A 17,089-nucleotide genomic window follows, 5' to 3' on the forward strand; every position below is an offset into this window, starting at 1 on the left:
CATGTGTGTGCTGTGCTGTCCTTTGTCTTGTGTGCTGAGTTGGGCTCATCAGGAGTTGGGACTTGCCACCCACAGTGGGGGAACACATTCACTCACGAGGGCTGATTGTGTTCTTTTCAGTGGCTCCCTGGCTTTTGGCAAACTGCAGAGAGGGCCTCGTGCTATTTTCGTAACTGCTACATCGTTATCTTTTCTAACCCACCCCTGGAGTGTGTTGGGGTCTAAGGACAGAAACTGGGAGGTGAAGGAAACAGATAATTGCCATTATTGCTTAAAAAGAATCCATAGACCAATGCAGATGAAGGAGGATATTGGGAGGGTTTCTTATATAAAGCAAAACACAGGTTTTAATCCTAGCTCGGCCACAGACGGCTGGCTCCCTGACCTCAGTCACTTTATCCATCCGAGGTTTCTTTACTTCCCTGTAAAATGAGAGGATTTGACAAGATGGTCAGACTGGGTGATCCCTCCCAAGACTGACTTTCTGGGGCTCTACAAAGCCATCATGTTCAGGAATTACACCTAATACCATATCTGCCTCTTGGTTTCTTGCTCAGTTACAGAATAAGCTTATATAACTAACAATTCCCTGTGGCTTTGACACCCAAGAACTAAAAGCTGTTTTAGGGCAAGTGATTATAAATAACAGAGTATCTGAAAAAAGAGGGAATTTCTTAGTCATTCAAATGATTCTTATACCTTCACTCTATACCCTGCAGTGAGTAATACTGTGGGGATTTATAAAGGCGAACAAAACAAAGTGCTGCCCTAAACTGACTGGGGTGACGGGGGCTCCCAAAGTTCAAGGGTGAGGAAGAGCAGCAGAAGGGATGTCTAAGCTGAGACCTGCTGTGTGTGTGTGTGGTGGACAGACGCGAACTCCAGGCAGAGGCAACGGCTCACACCAACAGAGCGGCAGCAGTTATGCCGGGGGCCCACCTGGCTCCGAATGGCGAGCGTGCAGTGGGAGGCACCGGCACCTCGATTCCTTCCACATCGTCACAATAGGCCCACGGAGGGCTCAACAGAGACTTCCAGGACCTGGCCCTGTCTTCAGAGATGACACTTTGGCCCCAAAAGGCGACTGCAGTATGACCTGAGTCATAAGGATGTCTCTTTGTTACATACACTCCTTTTATCTTATATTGTGCCTCCAAACCCTGGGCCTTCACGGACTGGTCCCGTTAGAAGTTGCTGTTTGGCAGAAGGGATTTGGAAATGCCTCCAGAGATGAAAGGGTTTAGCATGTGAGAACTCAGGGTGGGAAATCATCACCAAGAGATTTTAATTACATCTATCACAGTAAGTTATCTTCTATTCCACTGCCAAACTACTCAGTTCAGGATGTCTTTCTGGCCGGAACCGAGGGTGCGGGCCCATCTGCATTAGCCCGGGAACCACCCGGGCTTTGGCTCTGCAAGTCCTGTGTCTTAGGAGGTCATCGGTCCCAGGGAAGCCCTGCCAGGTGTTCACCCGACCCAAACCTCCCCACGTGTTTCTATCCCACTCCCTCCAGACCCAGGCACAGCAGAGATGGGGAGGGAGTTAATACCCTTCCAGCTGGTCCTTTTCTAGACACTGGACGTGGCGTTCTTCGGTTTCTTTTTTCCTGTCTTCCAGGTAAATCAACAAAGGTCTGCTAAGGTACGGACACCACCTTCTCTCTCTTTATACTTGTATTGCTCATTCTAAATGTTTCTCTGTGTCCCTACAATGATCTCTCGATAAACTCCTCACTCGTGAATTCTCGGGCTCTTGCATAATCCCAGATCACCATTTCTTCTTTGATTTTATACTGTGCATCTCGAAAATTCACTGGAGTCATATATGCACATTGACTCTTGGTCACACCCAGTTCCTTGAAGATGAGCAGTTCTTCTGGGTAATTCTGGGGGTGCTCCTGGCCATGTTTTCACAGATGATGGAGCATCATAATAAGGACAGCTTCATGGGGTGATCTCGCCATAAAAAATAGGCACAGCTCCATTTCATGGCTCAGGCTCTCCCCAAACCAAAACTGCATGTTACTGTAATGCAGTCTCATGGATTTGAGCTGATGACTTTTACAACTGCTATCTCCAGTCTGTACCTCTTCTCTGATCTCCAAGTTCAGATCCTGCTGTCTATTAAGAGCCCCATTTGGATGGTTAATAAGGATCTGTAAAATAACTCTAATCAAATTTAACATGCCCCCAAACCTTTGATTTCCCCAAACTACTTCTTCCTGTAGGCTTTTCTACCTCAGTAAATGGCAAACTCATTACTCCAGTTGCTCAGGTAAAAAATCTTGGCCCGTCAGCAAGTCTGCTGGCTCTTCTTTCCAAATACATCTCGTCCAACCCCTTCTCCTCACATTTACTGTGACTGTCTAAGCCCATCGTTTTTCTCCTGGATTATGGCGGTAGCCTCCTAACTGATATTCCCGTGTCCAATCTCTGCCCTCCGTGTTCGTTCACCACATAGTAGCTAGACCAGTGAACCCTCTGAAATTGTTAGGTCAGAGCACGCCATCAGAACCTTCAGATGGGCTCTCATCTCAGAGTGAAGGCCAGCACCCTTACTAACGGGCCAGGGAGTCTTACACCATCTGTACCCTCCCGCACCCCTCATCTCCTGTTATTCTCCACCTTATACTTTCTGCTCCAGCCACACTGGCCTCCTGGCTAGTCCTCTGGCACTCTAGGCAGGCTTCCATCTGCACCCTTGGTGCTGGTTCCTCTCTCTGCCACACTTCCACAAGTAATGCCATGATTCTCACCCTCACCCTCACCCCCGTGGGTCTTTAGTCAGAAGTTATTTTTCCAGGAAGGCCTTCCCTAACCAACCTAGTTGAAGTTGCAACCTCCAGCCCCTACACAGCATTCTCTTTTTCTCTTCCTTGCTTTCTCTCTCTACCACTTATTACCATATGACTTGTTATGTACTCGTGAATTAACTGTCTCCCTCCACAGAATGTAAATGCCATGAGGGAAGGGATCTTGGTCTATTTTGCTCCTTGCTATGTCCTCAGTAACTATTTTAACAGTGCCTGACACACAACAGATGTTCAATAAATATTGGTTGAATGAATGACCGTACTTGGTCTCAGGTTGGCCTGGGGGTTATATGGTGCAGCTGCTGGAAGTGGGTTTGGAATTGGACAAACTTGGGTTCAAGCACTGTGAACCCACTTATTAGTCCTGTGGCCCTGGGCAAGTCACATAAGCCTCAGTTTTCTCCTCTGCGAAATGAGGGTAATAATCCCTGCCCTGCAGGGCTGTTCTAAGTAGGTGGAATTAAATCAGGCAGAAATGAGCAGTCACAAAGAGGAGTTGTTAAATATAGTTTTTGTAATCAAGATGGGTCCAATGATGAGCCAGAGCCCGGGAAACACTGATATCCAACAGTGGCCCAGCATACTGTCACTGGAGGAAGCTTTTAACGGGCACTGGTTTTATTCCACATACTATTTTAGGCATATCAACCTGGGGGTGGTGGTTTAAGGATTAAAATTTTGAACTCTGCTGAGATGAAGTATTGTAGAAACCAAAAAAGCAAGTGAAATTCTCCTACCACTGCGTACATGAGAATATAATGTACCTATTAGAAATCCTTTATAAATCTTCCCTACATTCCTTGATCGAGCATTTAAAGCCCACAATGGAATTAATTTTCAGATGCTTTCAGAATAAACTTTGTTTTCTGAACATGTCCAGCTCACATCTGGAATCCCTAACATTCATACATAATAAACTCAGAGCCTGAGTGTAACTGTTTTAAACAAAGATCCCAGGTGTAACTGCCACAATCTCAGGGGCAAAGCCACTGCCTTCTCCAGACTTCCTTGTTACTATATGGGTAGGAGCATCCTCAAGGCAGCATGCAATGTCAGCAACAAAGCCAACTCAACGGGGAAAGGAAAGGTTATTTTCAAGCTAAGAAACTGTTACTTAGAATAAAAGGCAATTTCCCTAACACAATGATGTTGAAAAGCACTCCTCTTACCCCATTTTCTAAAGGAAGATTTAAAAAATTTATCATTGTCAGAGTTTGAAAAGTTCATCTCTGAAGATTATTAATAACCATTTAATGAAAATACAACCATACCACATTTTCTGCTTTTCATTCCCTACAGCCAAAGCCCTCTGAGCCCATTTCAAACTTCATCCCTTCCTCACCATGCACTCCCAGGGAGGTTAACTGGGTGCAATGGTGTAGAGTGCCGCTGACTCATAGGAGCTCACGTCATGGCAGCTTCATTTTGGAACTTAGGACTCCTGGTCCCAGTTTTACTTATCGCCCAACACCAAAATCATATAAATCATCATTTACTCTTTTCCATAATGGACTTTCTTTGTTTTGGAAGAATAATAGCCTACCCTATATTACTGCATATTTTATACTCATTCCCTTAAAAAGCAACTATTATTTTATTAAATAAGTATTAAAATTATTAAATGTTAATTACTTTCCTAGCCTGAGAAATGTCATTTGTACAAACATTCTTCTTGAGTCTCATCTACATCAGCGCAAAAATGCCTGTGGAGGCCCTGCTTACGTATCCTCAGCCAAGGTTTCTGACCTTGGCACTACTGACATTTTGGACCAGGTACTTCTTTGTCATGGGGCTGCCCTGGGCACTACGAGATGTTTAGCAGCATTTCTGGCCTCTACTCATGAGATGTTAATTCATTCATAGTGAAAAAATGACTTTAATAAACTAATTTTCAGGGCCTGTGAGTACACAGAAAACCTACAACAACAAAAATCCCACACACATATCTGATATCCACAGCCAGATAGAAGGTGTGAAAACACGAAGCTAAGTTTTGTGCCAAGGCAACACGGCCCCAAGAGGAGGAGAGTCAGGTATTGTGCGGTTGCTCAGTGGGAGTTTTCATGCTCCCCACTCTGGTAAAAACTGGAAATCACATGTGACAGGGACAGATGGGGAGGAAACAGAAAGCCAAATTATGAGCTGCAGTATTAACATGATGCTTCGTGCCATGATGGTCAGTAATTTACGGAGCAAAAGGGGCCTTCTGATTCACCTTGAACCTTCCTCTTGATATAATAAGGGAGTGGCTGAAAAAGCCCTGCCCCTGATAAAGCAAAATCTCACAACCGACTTTTGGTCTTGACCTTCTACCTAAGTAAGACTCCGCTTTGCTCAGCCACGAGGCCCTGCGCTGGGTGTGGACTGCAGCTATGGCTGTGGTCAGCACGCCGGGTGAGGAGCGGGGCCGGCCTCACCTCAGCCACTTAGTTTGCTTCCTCATTCAAGAATGGGGTCACTCCTACCCCCCGCACAGGGCTGCCTGAGCTGTTGGCACACAGTTCATCCTCAACACATGTTAATGGTTGTGGTGGTGGTTATAAATGCCGAAGTCTGATAGAGAAGGAAGGTTAAAAAAATGCTGCTCAAAATCAGACTAACCATATTGATGGTGTGACTTCCTCTCTTCCTCCCTTCCCTAAAAGACAAAGAATACACCAAAAGAATCCCAGAACATTTATTTCCACAGGTTCTTGATAAAAGAGCACAACCTTGAATAACAGTTTACCACTGAACGTAACAGCAAAATTACATAGCAAGCAGGAGCTGCCCCTGGACCCTTTCACAGAGAAGCTTCAGGAAGGAATTTCCACCCCCTGACGGTTGCACAGTTACGCATATCTCCTATGTACTACAAGCCCCATCCTGCCTCTTGTTCTCTCCTACTTCTCCAACTGAAATGTGTGTTGACAAGCTGTACGTGTGGACACAAAAGGCTCACTTTACCTCCTTGAGGAAGGAGCTGAGAATGTTTTGGAAAGAAGTTACCCCAACATGATGGAGAACCCAAGCCGTGGCTTCAGAGCTAGAGCTAGCTTTCTCCTCAGAAGCCCTTCCATTCTAAAAATGTCACCGTGGGTGCCTGAAATTTGAAAGCCAGTGGGTTCATGGTGCTGTGTTCACTCCTGTCCTCAATTTCTCCCAAGTTCCGGTCTGCAGGGAAGAGACACGGGGGAAGGAGAAGCTGAGACGTGTGGGCATCCCACACCCAGCTCAGGCTGGGAGGACACAGAGCGGGATGAGGCTCAGGGTACACAGTTTGCCACTGAGGAGACAGAGACCATTCAAAAGCCTGTGCTCGACATGAGGCTATTCAACCACACCTCTCCCTCCACCACCGCTATGGATTAGGAATTTTCAATGTTCAACACTGATCCCTGACCCCAGAAACCCCACCATAAGCCTCGAGAGCACCTTATTTAAAGTGCTTAGCTGGGGCTTCAGTCTGACCACTTGCCACTCACAGTTCTGCAGCCCTTCTCGGCAGGTGATGGGAAGTCACAGTGCCTTACTACATTGACCACCGTGGCTCTGATCCCGCAGACAGCCTGCTTTAGGCAAAGGAGAGGCCAGAGGGAGGAGGCTGAGGCTGCCCCCATGGTCACTGTGAGTCCCAGGATGGGGCTAGGGAAGCTTGTGGTGGGGGCTGGGGCGCTGTGGGCCTGCTAGGCAGACGCCTTTGCTGCCCTCCGGGCCTCGTGCTCCTGCTTTGCCCTCTCCCTCTGCTCCCGTTCCCTCTGAATCAAGTGCGCCTGCTCCAGGTGCCAGTGCTGCAGCTTCTGCTCGTAGGCTGCCATGTCCTGGGCTTCGCAGGTGGGGAGCTGTTCCTGCATAAGCTGGGCGGTCAGAGTCAAAAGGCTTTCTGATTCAACTCTGCCCAGGGCCTCAAGCTTGGAGTGCAAGTCCTGTTGGAAACAAAGGAAAAATAGAGGAGATGGGGGGTGGGGAGGAGGGTGCAGATGGGAGAAGACAAAGAGGAAAGGAGATTAAGTCACTTGCAAAACCTCCACACATTCTGCTTGCAGGAAAAGGCACTTTACTGGGAACCTGTCATGCTGCCTTTCATCTAGACACTATGAGCGTCTGCCCCCCCTTTTTTTCAGTCCAGCAATTTTGCTAAGATGCACCAAATGTGACTTCTCTCCCTTCACTCACGAACAGTAAATGGAACTCTATATGCTGAGATTCCCTATGTACTTTCTTGTTTTAATCCACAAAGACAGCGCAAGTCTAACAAACCTACATTTCTGCTCTGACCTGCACCAAAGCAAGCAGCGAACTCTCAGAGCAAGGCACTCTAAGACGCACACAAAATGGCAGAAGCAGCTGATAAACGGGAGCAAGCCCATCCACATCCTTTCTTTCAGAATGACTGAGATGAATGTTTGCCTACCCAGGGTTTCTTTCAACAGATGGAAATCATTTCAAGAATTTTCTACTAATGGCATGCTAAACAGCTCCCATGAGTGCTCGCACTATTATAAGCTTCCACCTGCTGAGCTCCACTGCAGGTCCGCCTTTGCAAACCGACTGCTTACGGCTCCATCTGAAATGGCATCTTGGTTTGGGCGGTATTGTATTCCTGGAGAAGTCAAGTACTAAAAACACTAATCTCCTTAAGTGCTTCAAGATGTAGATCATCAAGAGAGAGCCACTTACGGCCCAGCTGTAGCTTATGCCGCACATCCCCATGTCCCCAAAACAAATGCAATTCCCTGGCATAGGTGACGAGGCCTGTTCCAGTAGTGGGGTGGAAGGTGGGCAGGATCCATGCGTTGAGGAGTGGCTAGAGGCCTCGTGTGAGGGTCAGTCCTGTAGAAATGGACCCCAACCAAATTACCTGAGACTAATAAAAATCAGGCCACAGGAAGAAAAAGAAATGTGCAAGGAGGATTCTTTCTTTCTGATATCACTTTCTATGTGGGTTGGGGCCAAGGAGACAGCTTGGGACACCAGGATAAGGACTCGAATCTGAGTCAGCAAACTTTTGTTCAAATCCCCAGTCAGTCAGTCACGGGCCAGTTCCTCTCAGCCTGTTGTCATGTAACATAGGAAAAGCAGCATCCACCATGCAGAGCCACAGTGAAGATGAATGAAATGCACTGATGCCTAATATGCAGCCAGCAGCCAATAAATAGGTCTTTTTCGATTTTCAAAACAATGCATGTGTAAAAGAATGAGGACTGAGGATTTAATGCAGCACAGATTTCTATTCTCTGAGATTAAACATGTAAGAAACAAGTGGAAGAAGTAGTCACTTTTGGGAGTGTTACAGCAGCATTTTTTGTTTGTTTTTCAGCCTTTCCTAATCTGCAAAGTTAAGAGGAACAGGTAGGAATGTAAGTTCTTAACTTAGCTGCCAATTCTCTGTGTACCTAATATCCATCAACCCTTCTTTCTCAGTTTTCAAATTCTAAACGAGGGACCTTGAAGAATGACTTTTCAGAATTAGCGGGAGGAACAGCAGCTGCAAGTACAGAGGAGTCCTTATAACATGGGGACACGGTATTTCATAGCTGGTTCCATAGCATTACTGAACAGAGCTACATGTCATCATCAGGCAAAATGACACCTCTCTGCCCCAAAATGACACACTAGGTCAGCTGGCATGGATAAGAAGGTTTCCTGCTTTATACAAAGAATTCTGTAGGCAGCACATTTTTCTCTTTGCACTACATAGACAAGAAACAAAGCAAAGCAGAGGCCGAGGGGTTAACCTGTAACACAGCTCTTCTTCCCGGACGCAGATCACAGAATATTTTGGGCCATGCAGCTGTAAAGCTACCAAAGGCAGCTTGAGCGCTCGGGGCTGTTTGGAAAAGAAACTTGTTTACATCTTCCATGTAGTCCAAAAACGTATTCGGAGGGCCCGAGTGCACAACACAAAGCCGAGCAACAGAAGATGCCTGCAGCTGATCTCCATCCTACTCAAATGTGGCTTTCTAATTTCCACTTGGGGTTCTGGGTTATCAAGCACATGAGTGCAATATGGGAAATGACCAGACCCTTTCCACCTGGGGTTGGAGTCAGGCGACCGTTCTGAGGCGGCTAGTACCCACCCATCAGACACATCAGGGATGAGTGCGCCTAATGACACGCTGCCCCAGTTGAACAAAACTGGGACCGATTAGCTCACGCACAAAAAGGAGCATAAAAATTCATTTGTTTCTTTTAAGACCGCTTCCTGTTTGAAGCCTCATTTGTGATGTCAGTTTTTCATGCCTCCGTGTGTGACAGTGATGCATGAAAGGCCTGCCTGTCTGTCACCACAGCCGAGAAGCATGTTTAATGCCCGGCGGAGAGGGACTCCGTTCTGCTACAACGCACCTTAAATCGTTCCAGGTACTGGGGAAGCTTGGACTGTTCCGTCTCCTCCACGTCCAGCTGCTCCAGCAGCTCTTCTGAGCCCCGGCTGGCTTGCCCTTCCTGGGGCCGTTCCTCCGAAGCTCCGGAGGCCGGAGCAGTCAGCGCCTGCAGCGTGCCGTCCAGCACAGCCAGCTGTGGAGCAGAGAGAGGCAGGGACTAACCATCCCGTGGCCCTGAAAACACACCACGCAGAGAGGCTGGGCCAGGGAAAGAAGGAAGGAACAGCTGGGATCTGCACACTCAGGAACTCTTTCTCTTATAAAATCACCAGAGAGAGACGTGGTTATCTGATTTTATATCAGAAATTCCCCGTCGGATGGCAGGGACGACCTAGCACAAAACACACGGGACAATTATGCAAGCTCAGAATTATTTGTGTACGGATCAGCACCGCGGCGTCTGATTTCACCTTTAGTCAACCAGGGAGGGATCCAAAAATCATGTTCGATGGGGACTCAAAGTATTCCCTCTTCCGTGTCGTCTTCCTCAACCGGTTTGGAATTGGGAGAAGGAGAGAAAAACCACCGCACAGCACAACCAACAGAGGGCCATTCTGAATGCGTGGGAGAGCCTTAGAAAAGCCTAGCCTTTATTCATCTATAAATTAGGGAGCCGCACAACCCACATAAGCTGCTGACAGAGACTCGACAGGCAGACGTGAAATGAACTGTATTAAGGTGATTTCTGTGACTTGCAAAGTAAGTAAATTGTAAAACAGGCTTTCTTTTGGTTTTGGCCTCTCTCGTGCACCACATTCACTTCGGGGCACACCTTCCCCTGATCCCCTGAGGGCCTAATCATCAGAGATTCTACAACCTCAAGGCCAGCACGAGCACCTCCTTGCGTACCAATTAATTCTGACCACGTCGCCTTAGAACAAAATTCCAGAAAATACTAAGGCCCTTTAATACCATTAATACCTTATACCCAAACCCAAGATATATTCCGTTCTTGCTGACATCTGAATCACTTTCCTGTTAAGACAGAGAATGCAAATCTGGCTCAGATTGGAAGAATATTTCCCTGGCAAAGGATTTACATATAATATTGTGTTTTTGATCACTAGCACAGACTATAGCAGGGTTAAATATGAATATATGTTTAGGAATGTGTATGTTCTGTTATCAACGTCTGCCAAAGAACATGATGATTCACCAGACATTAGTATCTGGTCAGTATAAACACCAGACATGCACATCTCATGACTAAAATGAAGCCAAGGACTGAGTCCTAGTGATTGGGGTCAAGGCAAAACCAAGAATGAGCTCAAAATTAACTTTTACATCCTGGTACTGCAACAACCAACATCCATCTAGGCCTCCCTCTTATGACATAAGCTGCTTGGATAGGAGTGGACACTGGCTGCCTGTAAGGCTAAGGCTTTCATGTGGCTCTAAGATGCTACATTTCCTGTAGCCTAAGTCTAGTGGCTTCATAGTGTCAAGAGTCCTAGGTGACTGAGAGATGCACACTGGGGCTGGTGGGAAGACAGCTGCCTAGTCCAGGCAAAATGAACCCCTCAGAACTCTGAAAGGAACATCTGATCCACATTTCCCCAGCACTGAGCATTCACCACAGAATGGTAAATGGAGGCAAAACAAGACTCTAGTCCATCTCTAGTCCCCAGATTCGTTTCTTAAAGGCTTCTATGGGTGAATATAATTGCCATGTACTCTCCCAGGACTACAAGGGGACAGAAATGCCAAAAATTAAAAATGAAATATTAACTTTTGAGCTCCCACTGAGATTTTACTGGGGGAGTGGGCAGTATTTTATTGAACTCAGTTTCAATTTCAGGGGAGAGGGACAGTTTTCCTCCCAGACAGTGAGCTATAGAATCAACGTTCATCTTCTCTAATACTTTTTTAACATGGAGAATGTGTGTGGATTTTCATTCCTTTTCAACTGGGTGAGTACACGATTCTACAGAAGTAAAGAGAGTAGGGGGAGGGGAAGACAATGTAAACAAATTCACAGGCTGGCTCGCAAGGAACAGGAGATGGCTAAAGCGCATGGACTTAGGGCCGAGGGACGTACCGCTTCTGCACACAGCTTCCCATCGTCCGGGGATGAGGCCACCTTCTCCATCACTTGAAGGGCTCGGTCAAGGTAGCCAGGTTGCCACAGCAGAGGCATATTATGGTACACAGCCCGCAGCCCTCGCTGCAGCTCCACCTTTCCTGTAGCCAAAAAGAACAATGAAGAAGCTTCAGCTGTGGCTTCCCACTGTGGTGGAGACAGAGGACTTGAAAGCACAAATCAATTATGAACCTGGAAAATAATTTCAAATCTCCACCAAGAGCCTCATCCTGTCCAGCGACCTGGTGCCATTTCAGATGGATGATGAAGAATGTGGTGAAATTCACTGAATCTGTTTTTTAATACAAAGTTGTACAAATATGCTTTTCTTCTTTTTCATTTGCGCTGGTGGAAATTATCAGGAGGATGTATGAATCATAGAGCTGAGGGAAATTTAGAGAGGTTGATATATCTGTCTCTTTAAGTGGAACTACCCTTATAAAACGAGTCAAACAACTGAAATACTATTTTTGTTTCAAGAACAAAATCTTCCTCAGAAAAAGAAATCCCACAATTCTCCTACAGTGGAAATCTTGTCAACATATGACAACTTTCCCTTGCCAGCAAATGTTTGACATTTTTCAAAACGCTCCAAAACACCCCATCGACTGTCCTTATGAAAAAAAAAAAGATTTCATTTTATTCTTCTTTCCTTTATTTGAGCTTCATCAGCACTTAAATCATAAAGTCTTCATCATCCTCTTCAGATCTTCGGACATGAATGTTTTTCTTTGTACCTCAAACCACCACAACTGGAGCTCAAGATGTGGACACTAGACAGCAGGGTCCTCAGGTGGGCCAAGGGGCTGTCTCCGTGTTCCTGTGGAACAGAAGCCCTCTCTGCACTAACGGCCAAAGTCACCTTGAGCGGCCAGGTCTTCAAGCTGCCTTCACTTATCTTTCCTGGGAAGGAGGATTTGGGAAGGCTGTAGTAGGACATAAATAGACAAAGCTTATCAGGTGACAGCTAATTTTAGACTTTTAAGACGCCTGGGGCTAGACTGCAGTCACATTCGGGGAAGCTGCTTCCCCTGGGGTTGAGTGAGGCTGCACAGCACACGACAGGTGGGAGCAAAGAGCTTTTGATCTGACGGCTGCCTGTCCCAAAGCACCAGGGCCTCTGCGCAGAACAGCAGCAACAACGCACATTTTCTTAGCCCTGACAACTCCCTCAACAACTCATGCAGCCTGATAGTCCGGAATGCTCACCTGAAGGCAAAAGCAAAACACGTAAGCCAACAGCAAGAAAGTAGATGGCGTATCAGGAGAAAGTGATTTTTAAAAGGAGTGGTCAATTCTTTTGCTAGTCTGAAAGCCAGCTGATGAACTCTGAAATTCCGCTCTATCAGTCTCTATCAGAATCAGCATCTAAGAAGGCCACACCACATTTTGTTGGTGAAGATCATCAAAATTTGATGATTTTCATAAAACGAAGGTAAGTCAAAGCAGTATATGGTCAAGAGAAGGTGCCTTCTGAAATGCCTGCCTACTTGAGAGAAAGAATGGAAGAACAGTGAAATAATAATGTATTTAAAAGATGTCTGTAAATCAGGACACATTTTATGCATCCTTAGGTTGGATGCTATTTGCCCTGATTCCACACAACCCAGGTTCCAAGGCTTTGTCCTCTCGACTTTCAATGCAACCAGGGCATCAAAGTAAAGCAACCATCCCCCAGCATGGAACAGTCACTTGTACCAATGAGTCTCTCTGCTTTCCCACAGTGTTACTAGATGTACTCTCTGAGTGTCCCTTTGCTCACCTGAAAACATTATCAAGGATATTAGTTCAACCCTAACTCTTAATTTCTTACCTCCTGGACTTAAGGCCTAAAAGAGACACAAAGATCTTTGTTAGTACTGGGAAAATTTTTACTGGCTGGTTCTCCCAGAAGAGGGCCAGAACTTTCCTTTCTTTATCCCTTCCTCACACTGATTCCCACTAAATATAATCCAAAGCCACCAGAACTAGTTTTCACCTTTCCAGTGGTAACAGGCTTTAGAACCCTCTTTACTGTCTCTTAAGGTACTAATCCCATAACTGTAAGGCTATCAATGTCTATTTTTATGTTTAAAAATGAAAGCTATATTGGAATTTCACTGGTACACTGAAATCAAATTAAAAATTTATTACAAAGTAGAAGAATGCATCAGTTCTATCCATGAAGAACAGTATTTGTAAGGATCACTTAGCTTACCAAGAAGTGCATAGCCATACAACTGGGAACTTAACCCCACTGAGTTCTTTTGCTTTAGGCCTGGGAGTAATAGGGATGCACCAAAGTTCCTTTCCTCTTCCCACTGCAACAGAATAAAACAGATCATGGTCCAGTCAAGCAAAGAATACTTTATGTAAAATTTGATTTTTAATGATTTTTAATAGGGGAAAAACATATTGTAGGACTGAGTAAAAAAAAAGCAAAATAACAAAGCTATAGGTACATTATTATCCTGATTTTATAAATAAAAGGTATTTATGTTTAATGACTAATACAGAAAAGAAATTCCTTGTTGATGGATTTCTAGAAATTATGAACTTTTTTTTCTTTACATTTTTCATTATTTTCCACATTTTTGGCAATGAATAAAGAGTTCCTTTTGCAATCCTTTTGCAATCAGAAAACAAAAATAAATAGCACACTCTGGACCAACACTGCCTTGAGACAATCAATAGAGATCACACATGCTGTCAGCCCAATATTCATTCACATTGCTACGACATGCTGGGGCAAGCTTTTGAATTTTAAACAATTCAGCAATGATAAGACTCCTACTTCACAGTGTAAAAATAAATACAACTATTAGGTTGCTTTTAGATAGATTTGCGCCTCTTAAAAATAAATTGGACAATCAGAAACACTTAGTGGTCATTTCTTTCAACCCAGGGTACAAAATTACACTTCAGTAAAATTGGCGCCTTCTGAGACTTGGGACAAAAGGGGCAAAAATGCAAGCATTGCTAAGCCTGCTGCAGAGTAGTAACAGCAGTGACGGGGGCTCAGAGGACAGCCTTGGCAACTCCCCAGACAATGAGAGCTGTGATCTTCTGGGTGCCGTATGGGTACACATCGGCCGGAGCCCTTGTTTGGACTTGAAAATAAAGAACACAAAGCTCAGGATGCCCTGAATTGGTCTCTGCAGTCAGAGGTCAGGGAGGAGGAAGCAGAGAATGAATGAGGCGTGCAAGCTACAATTGTAGCCAGGTGTAAGGGAGGCAACCCAGGTGTTAATGGGCACCCAAGCCTCTTTCCTGGGATTGGCCTTTGTGCGGTACAAATGTAATTTCTTAAGGGTTTTCTAAACCTTTGAAAAAAGCAAAGATCTTGGGAGAAAAACAAAGCCTCCCCAGGCACTTGTGTAGTACAGATAAGTAAAAGAGCTGGTAATGAGGACCAGGGCATTTCACTTTCAAAAGCAAATTGCCCTAAGGTTTGATTTTCCCCCATGTAAACTGCATGAAAAGGGACCCTGTGAATAATAAATAAGGAGCCTTAAACTTTTTTCTTTTCTTTAGGGAAAAACATGACCCATAGCATCAAAATGCAACAGGGCAGAAGCCAAAAGGACAGTACCCTTGCTGCTCTAGGAATTGAGCCTGGGTAGTGATGCTGGCTGGAACAGTGACACTGCTGATGGGACTTTTAAAAAGATGGATGAAAACAAACAAATGAATGTACAGATTTTTTTGATGATTCTCTGAGAATAATACAAACACCGCTGCTTATATGAAAAGCTATTTATGTGTTAACATAAGAGATCAGGTCTCTCCCAAACCTGTAGCTTCTATTGTACGTACTACTAAGGACGAAATCGGGTGCTACTGCACCAGGGCCCGCAAGGTTCTCCCACTTTGTGCTTGTGCCTTTCCCGTTAATACAAAGCAAATCTCATTCTCCCACTCCCCTCTCCCCTCCCCTTCCCTGCTAGAAAACCCAAAGCACTCACCTACACCAGCTGTCTCCTTTTTGCACCTTTAACTCATTCCACTATCCACTCCAATTTCCTTTCCTCCTCCATTATTCTATGGAAACACAGGTTACAATTTAGTGCCTTCAGGCCACTAAATTCAATGAACTTTTTAGAAGTCCTCACCTCACCTACCCTCTCAGAAGCATTCTAAACTGTAAACCACTCTCCTTCTGTGGTTTTTGGGACCTAAAACGTTCCTGATTTCCCTTTTTGCTCTGTGGCTCATCTGCAGAAATTTACACCTAGATGTATAAACTCTATCTCCAGTCCAGATTTTTCCAGGAAGATCCAATTTCTCTCATGAAATCTCTTGGTTGTCTAAAAGGCATCTCAAAATGCAACATGTTCATAGCCAAATTAATGATTTTCCTCATAAAACCCAGTCTTTTTCCAAAGTTCCGCTTGCAAACAAATGGCAACCCTTCCATCCAGATACACAAGTCAAAACTGAAGAGGTAAGATTTCATCTGTACGTCCCTGCCTCCACATACAGTTCCCCATCATGTTATCTGCTTCCTAAATATATGTTCACTGGCTACTCCTAACTCCAGACATTCTGGTCACCACATTACCATTACCTTTTGCTCAGACAACCATGTAGTCTCGCAAGTGCTCTGACCATAACCCATCATGGCCCCAATCCAATCTCTTACCCACATTACAGCCAGATGCATCTTTTCAAAACACAAACTGAACCATGTTACCCCTTCTGCTTAAAACTTTTCAATGGCTTCTCACTATTTTTACGATGCACAAATACAGCTTAGCATGACCTGCATTCTCCAACCTTACTTCACCACACGCCCTTCCTACCATTCTCTCTGCTGCATCTACACTGTCTTCCGATCCTCTTCCAGCCCCTTTCTGCTCACCGTGTTCTTTCTGCCACAGGGCTTTTGCATGTGTTAGTTCCTCTTTTTAGATTGTTCTTCCTCTCTTCAGCCAGTTAATTCCTATTCATCTTTTAAATACGAACTCAAGAAATATTTCCTCAAAGAAGCCATTCCTAACCTAAGTGTAGAATACAAACAAAAACTCCCTAAAATATATGCTTGTCATACGAGAGGTTTTCGTAATGCTCATTATAGTTATAGTTTTATATTCATGTATTTGTTTTTTTTTGCTTTGAATGCCTGTATTATTCTTTGGCTGGAAGCAGGGAATGTTTGTTTACTATTTTGTTTGTTTGTTTGTTTTGTTTTGTTTTTAAGATTTTATTTTTTTATTTGAGAGAGAATGAGATAGAGAGAGAGCATGAGAGGGGGGAGGGTCAGAGGGAGAAGCAGACTCCCTGTTGAGCAGGGAGCCCGATGTGGGACTCGATCCTGGGACTCCAGGATCATGACCTGAGCCGAAGGCAGTCGCTTAACCAACTGAGCCACTCAGGTGCCCCTGTTTACTATTGTATAACCAGTACTTGGCAATGTATGGAAGGCAATCATTGCCCAATATAAATTTAATCAACTAATGAATGTGAGGTATGCCATAGGCTATGACCCTCATTTTATTTATTTATTTATTTTTTTAAAAGATTTTATTTATTTATTTGACAGAGACAGACACAGCAAGAGAGGAAACACAAGCAGGGGGAGTAGGAGAGGGAGAAGCAGGCTTCCCGTGGAGCAGGGAGCCCGATGCGAGACTCGATCCCAGGACCCTGGCATCATGACCTGAGCCGAAGGCAGACGCTTAACGACTGAGCCACCCAGGCGCCCTATGACCCTCATTTTAGAAAAGCAAAACAGACCATAAATTCTTTTGAACGTGAGCTGGGTTAGATGTCCTTTTCAGTTCCTATGCAAACTAGTATTTTTTGATGTTACATTTGAAGTTGAGGTACTGAAGTTGTGGTAGACTGCAG

The 17,089-nt window shown here is 44.9% G+C and overlaps 1 protein-coding gene across 2 annotated transcripts in view; it reads right to left on the minus strand.

Moving 5' to 3' along the window:
- Nucleotides 1-5,478: 5,478 nt before the first annotated feature.
- The window catches only part of MRPS27 (mitochondrial ribosomal protein S27), a 102,137-nt gene continuing 90,526 nt past the window's right edge, over nt 5,479-17,089 (minus strand). For both annotated transcript variants that reach the window (XM_064596219.1, XM_045896272.2), the window contains 4 exons: nt 13,458-13,560; nt 11,219-11,361; nt 9,143-9,313; nt 5,479-6,720 (listed from right to left, as the gene is read on the minus strand). In XM_064596219.1, coding sequence (XP_064452289.1) covers nt 6,481-6,720; nt 9,143-9,313; nt 11,219-11,361; nt 13,458-13,560 — 657 coding nt within the window. In that variant the 3' untranslated portion in view covers nt 5,479-6,480. The remainder of the gene's footprint in view (nt 6,721-9,142; nt 9,314-11,218; nt 11,362-13,457; nt 13,561-17,089) is intronic.

Source organism: Mirounga angustirostris, unplaced genomic scaffold, assembly GCF_029215605.1.
Source record: "Mirounga angustirostris isolate CCGP_5_RB_7025 unplaced genomic scaffold, mMirAng1.0.hap1 SCAF_7, whole genome shotgun sequence".
NCBI classification, from domain to species: Eukaryota; Metazoa; Chordata; class Mammalia; order Carnivora; family Phocidae; genus Mirounga; species Mirounga angustirostris.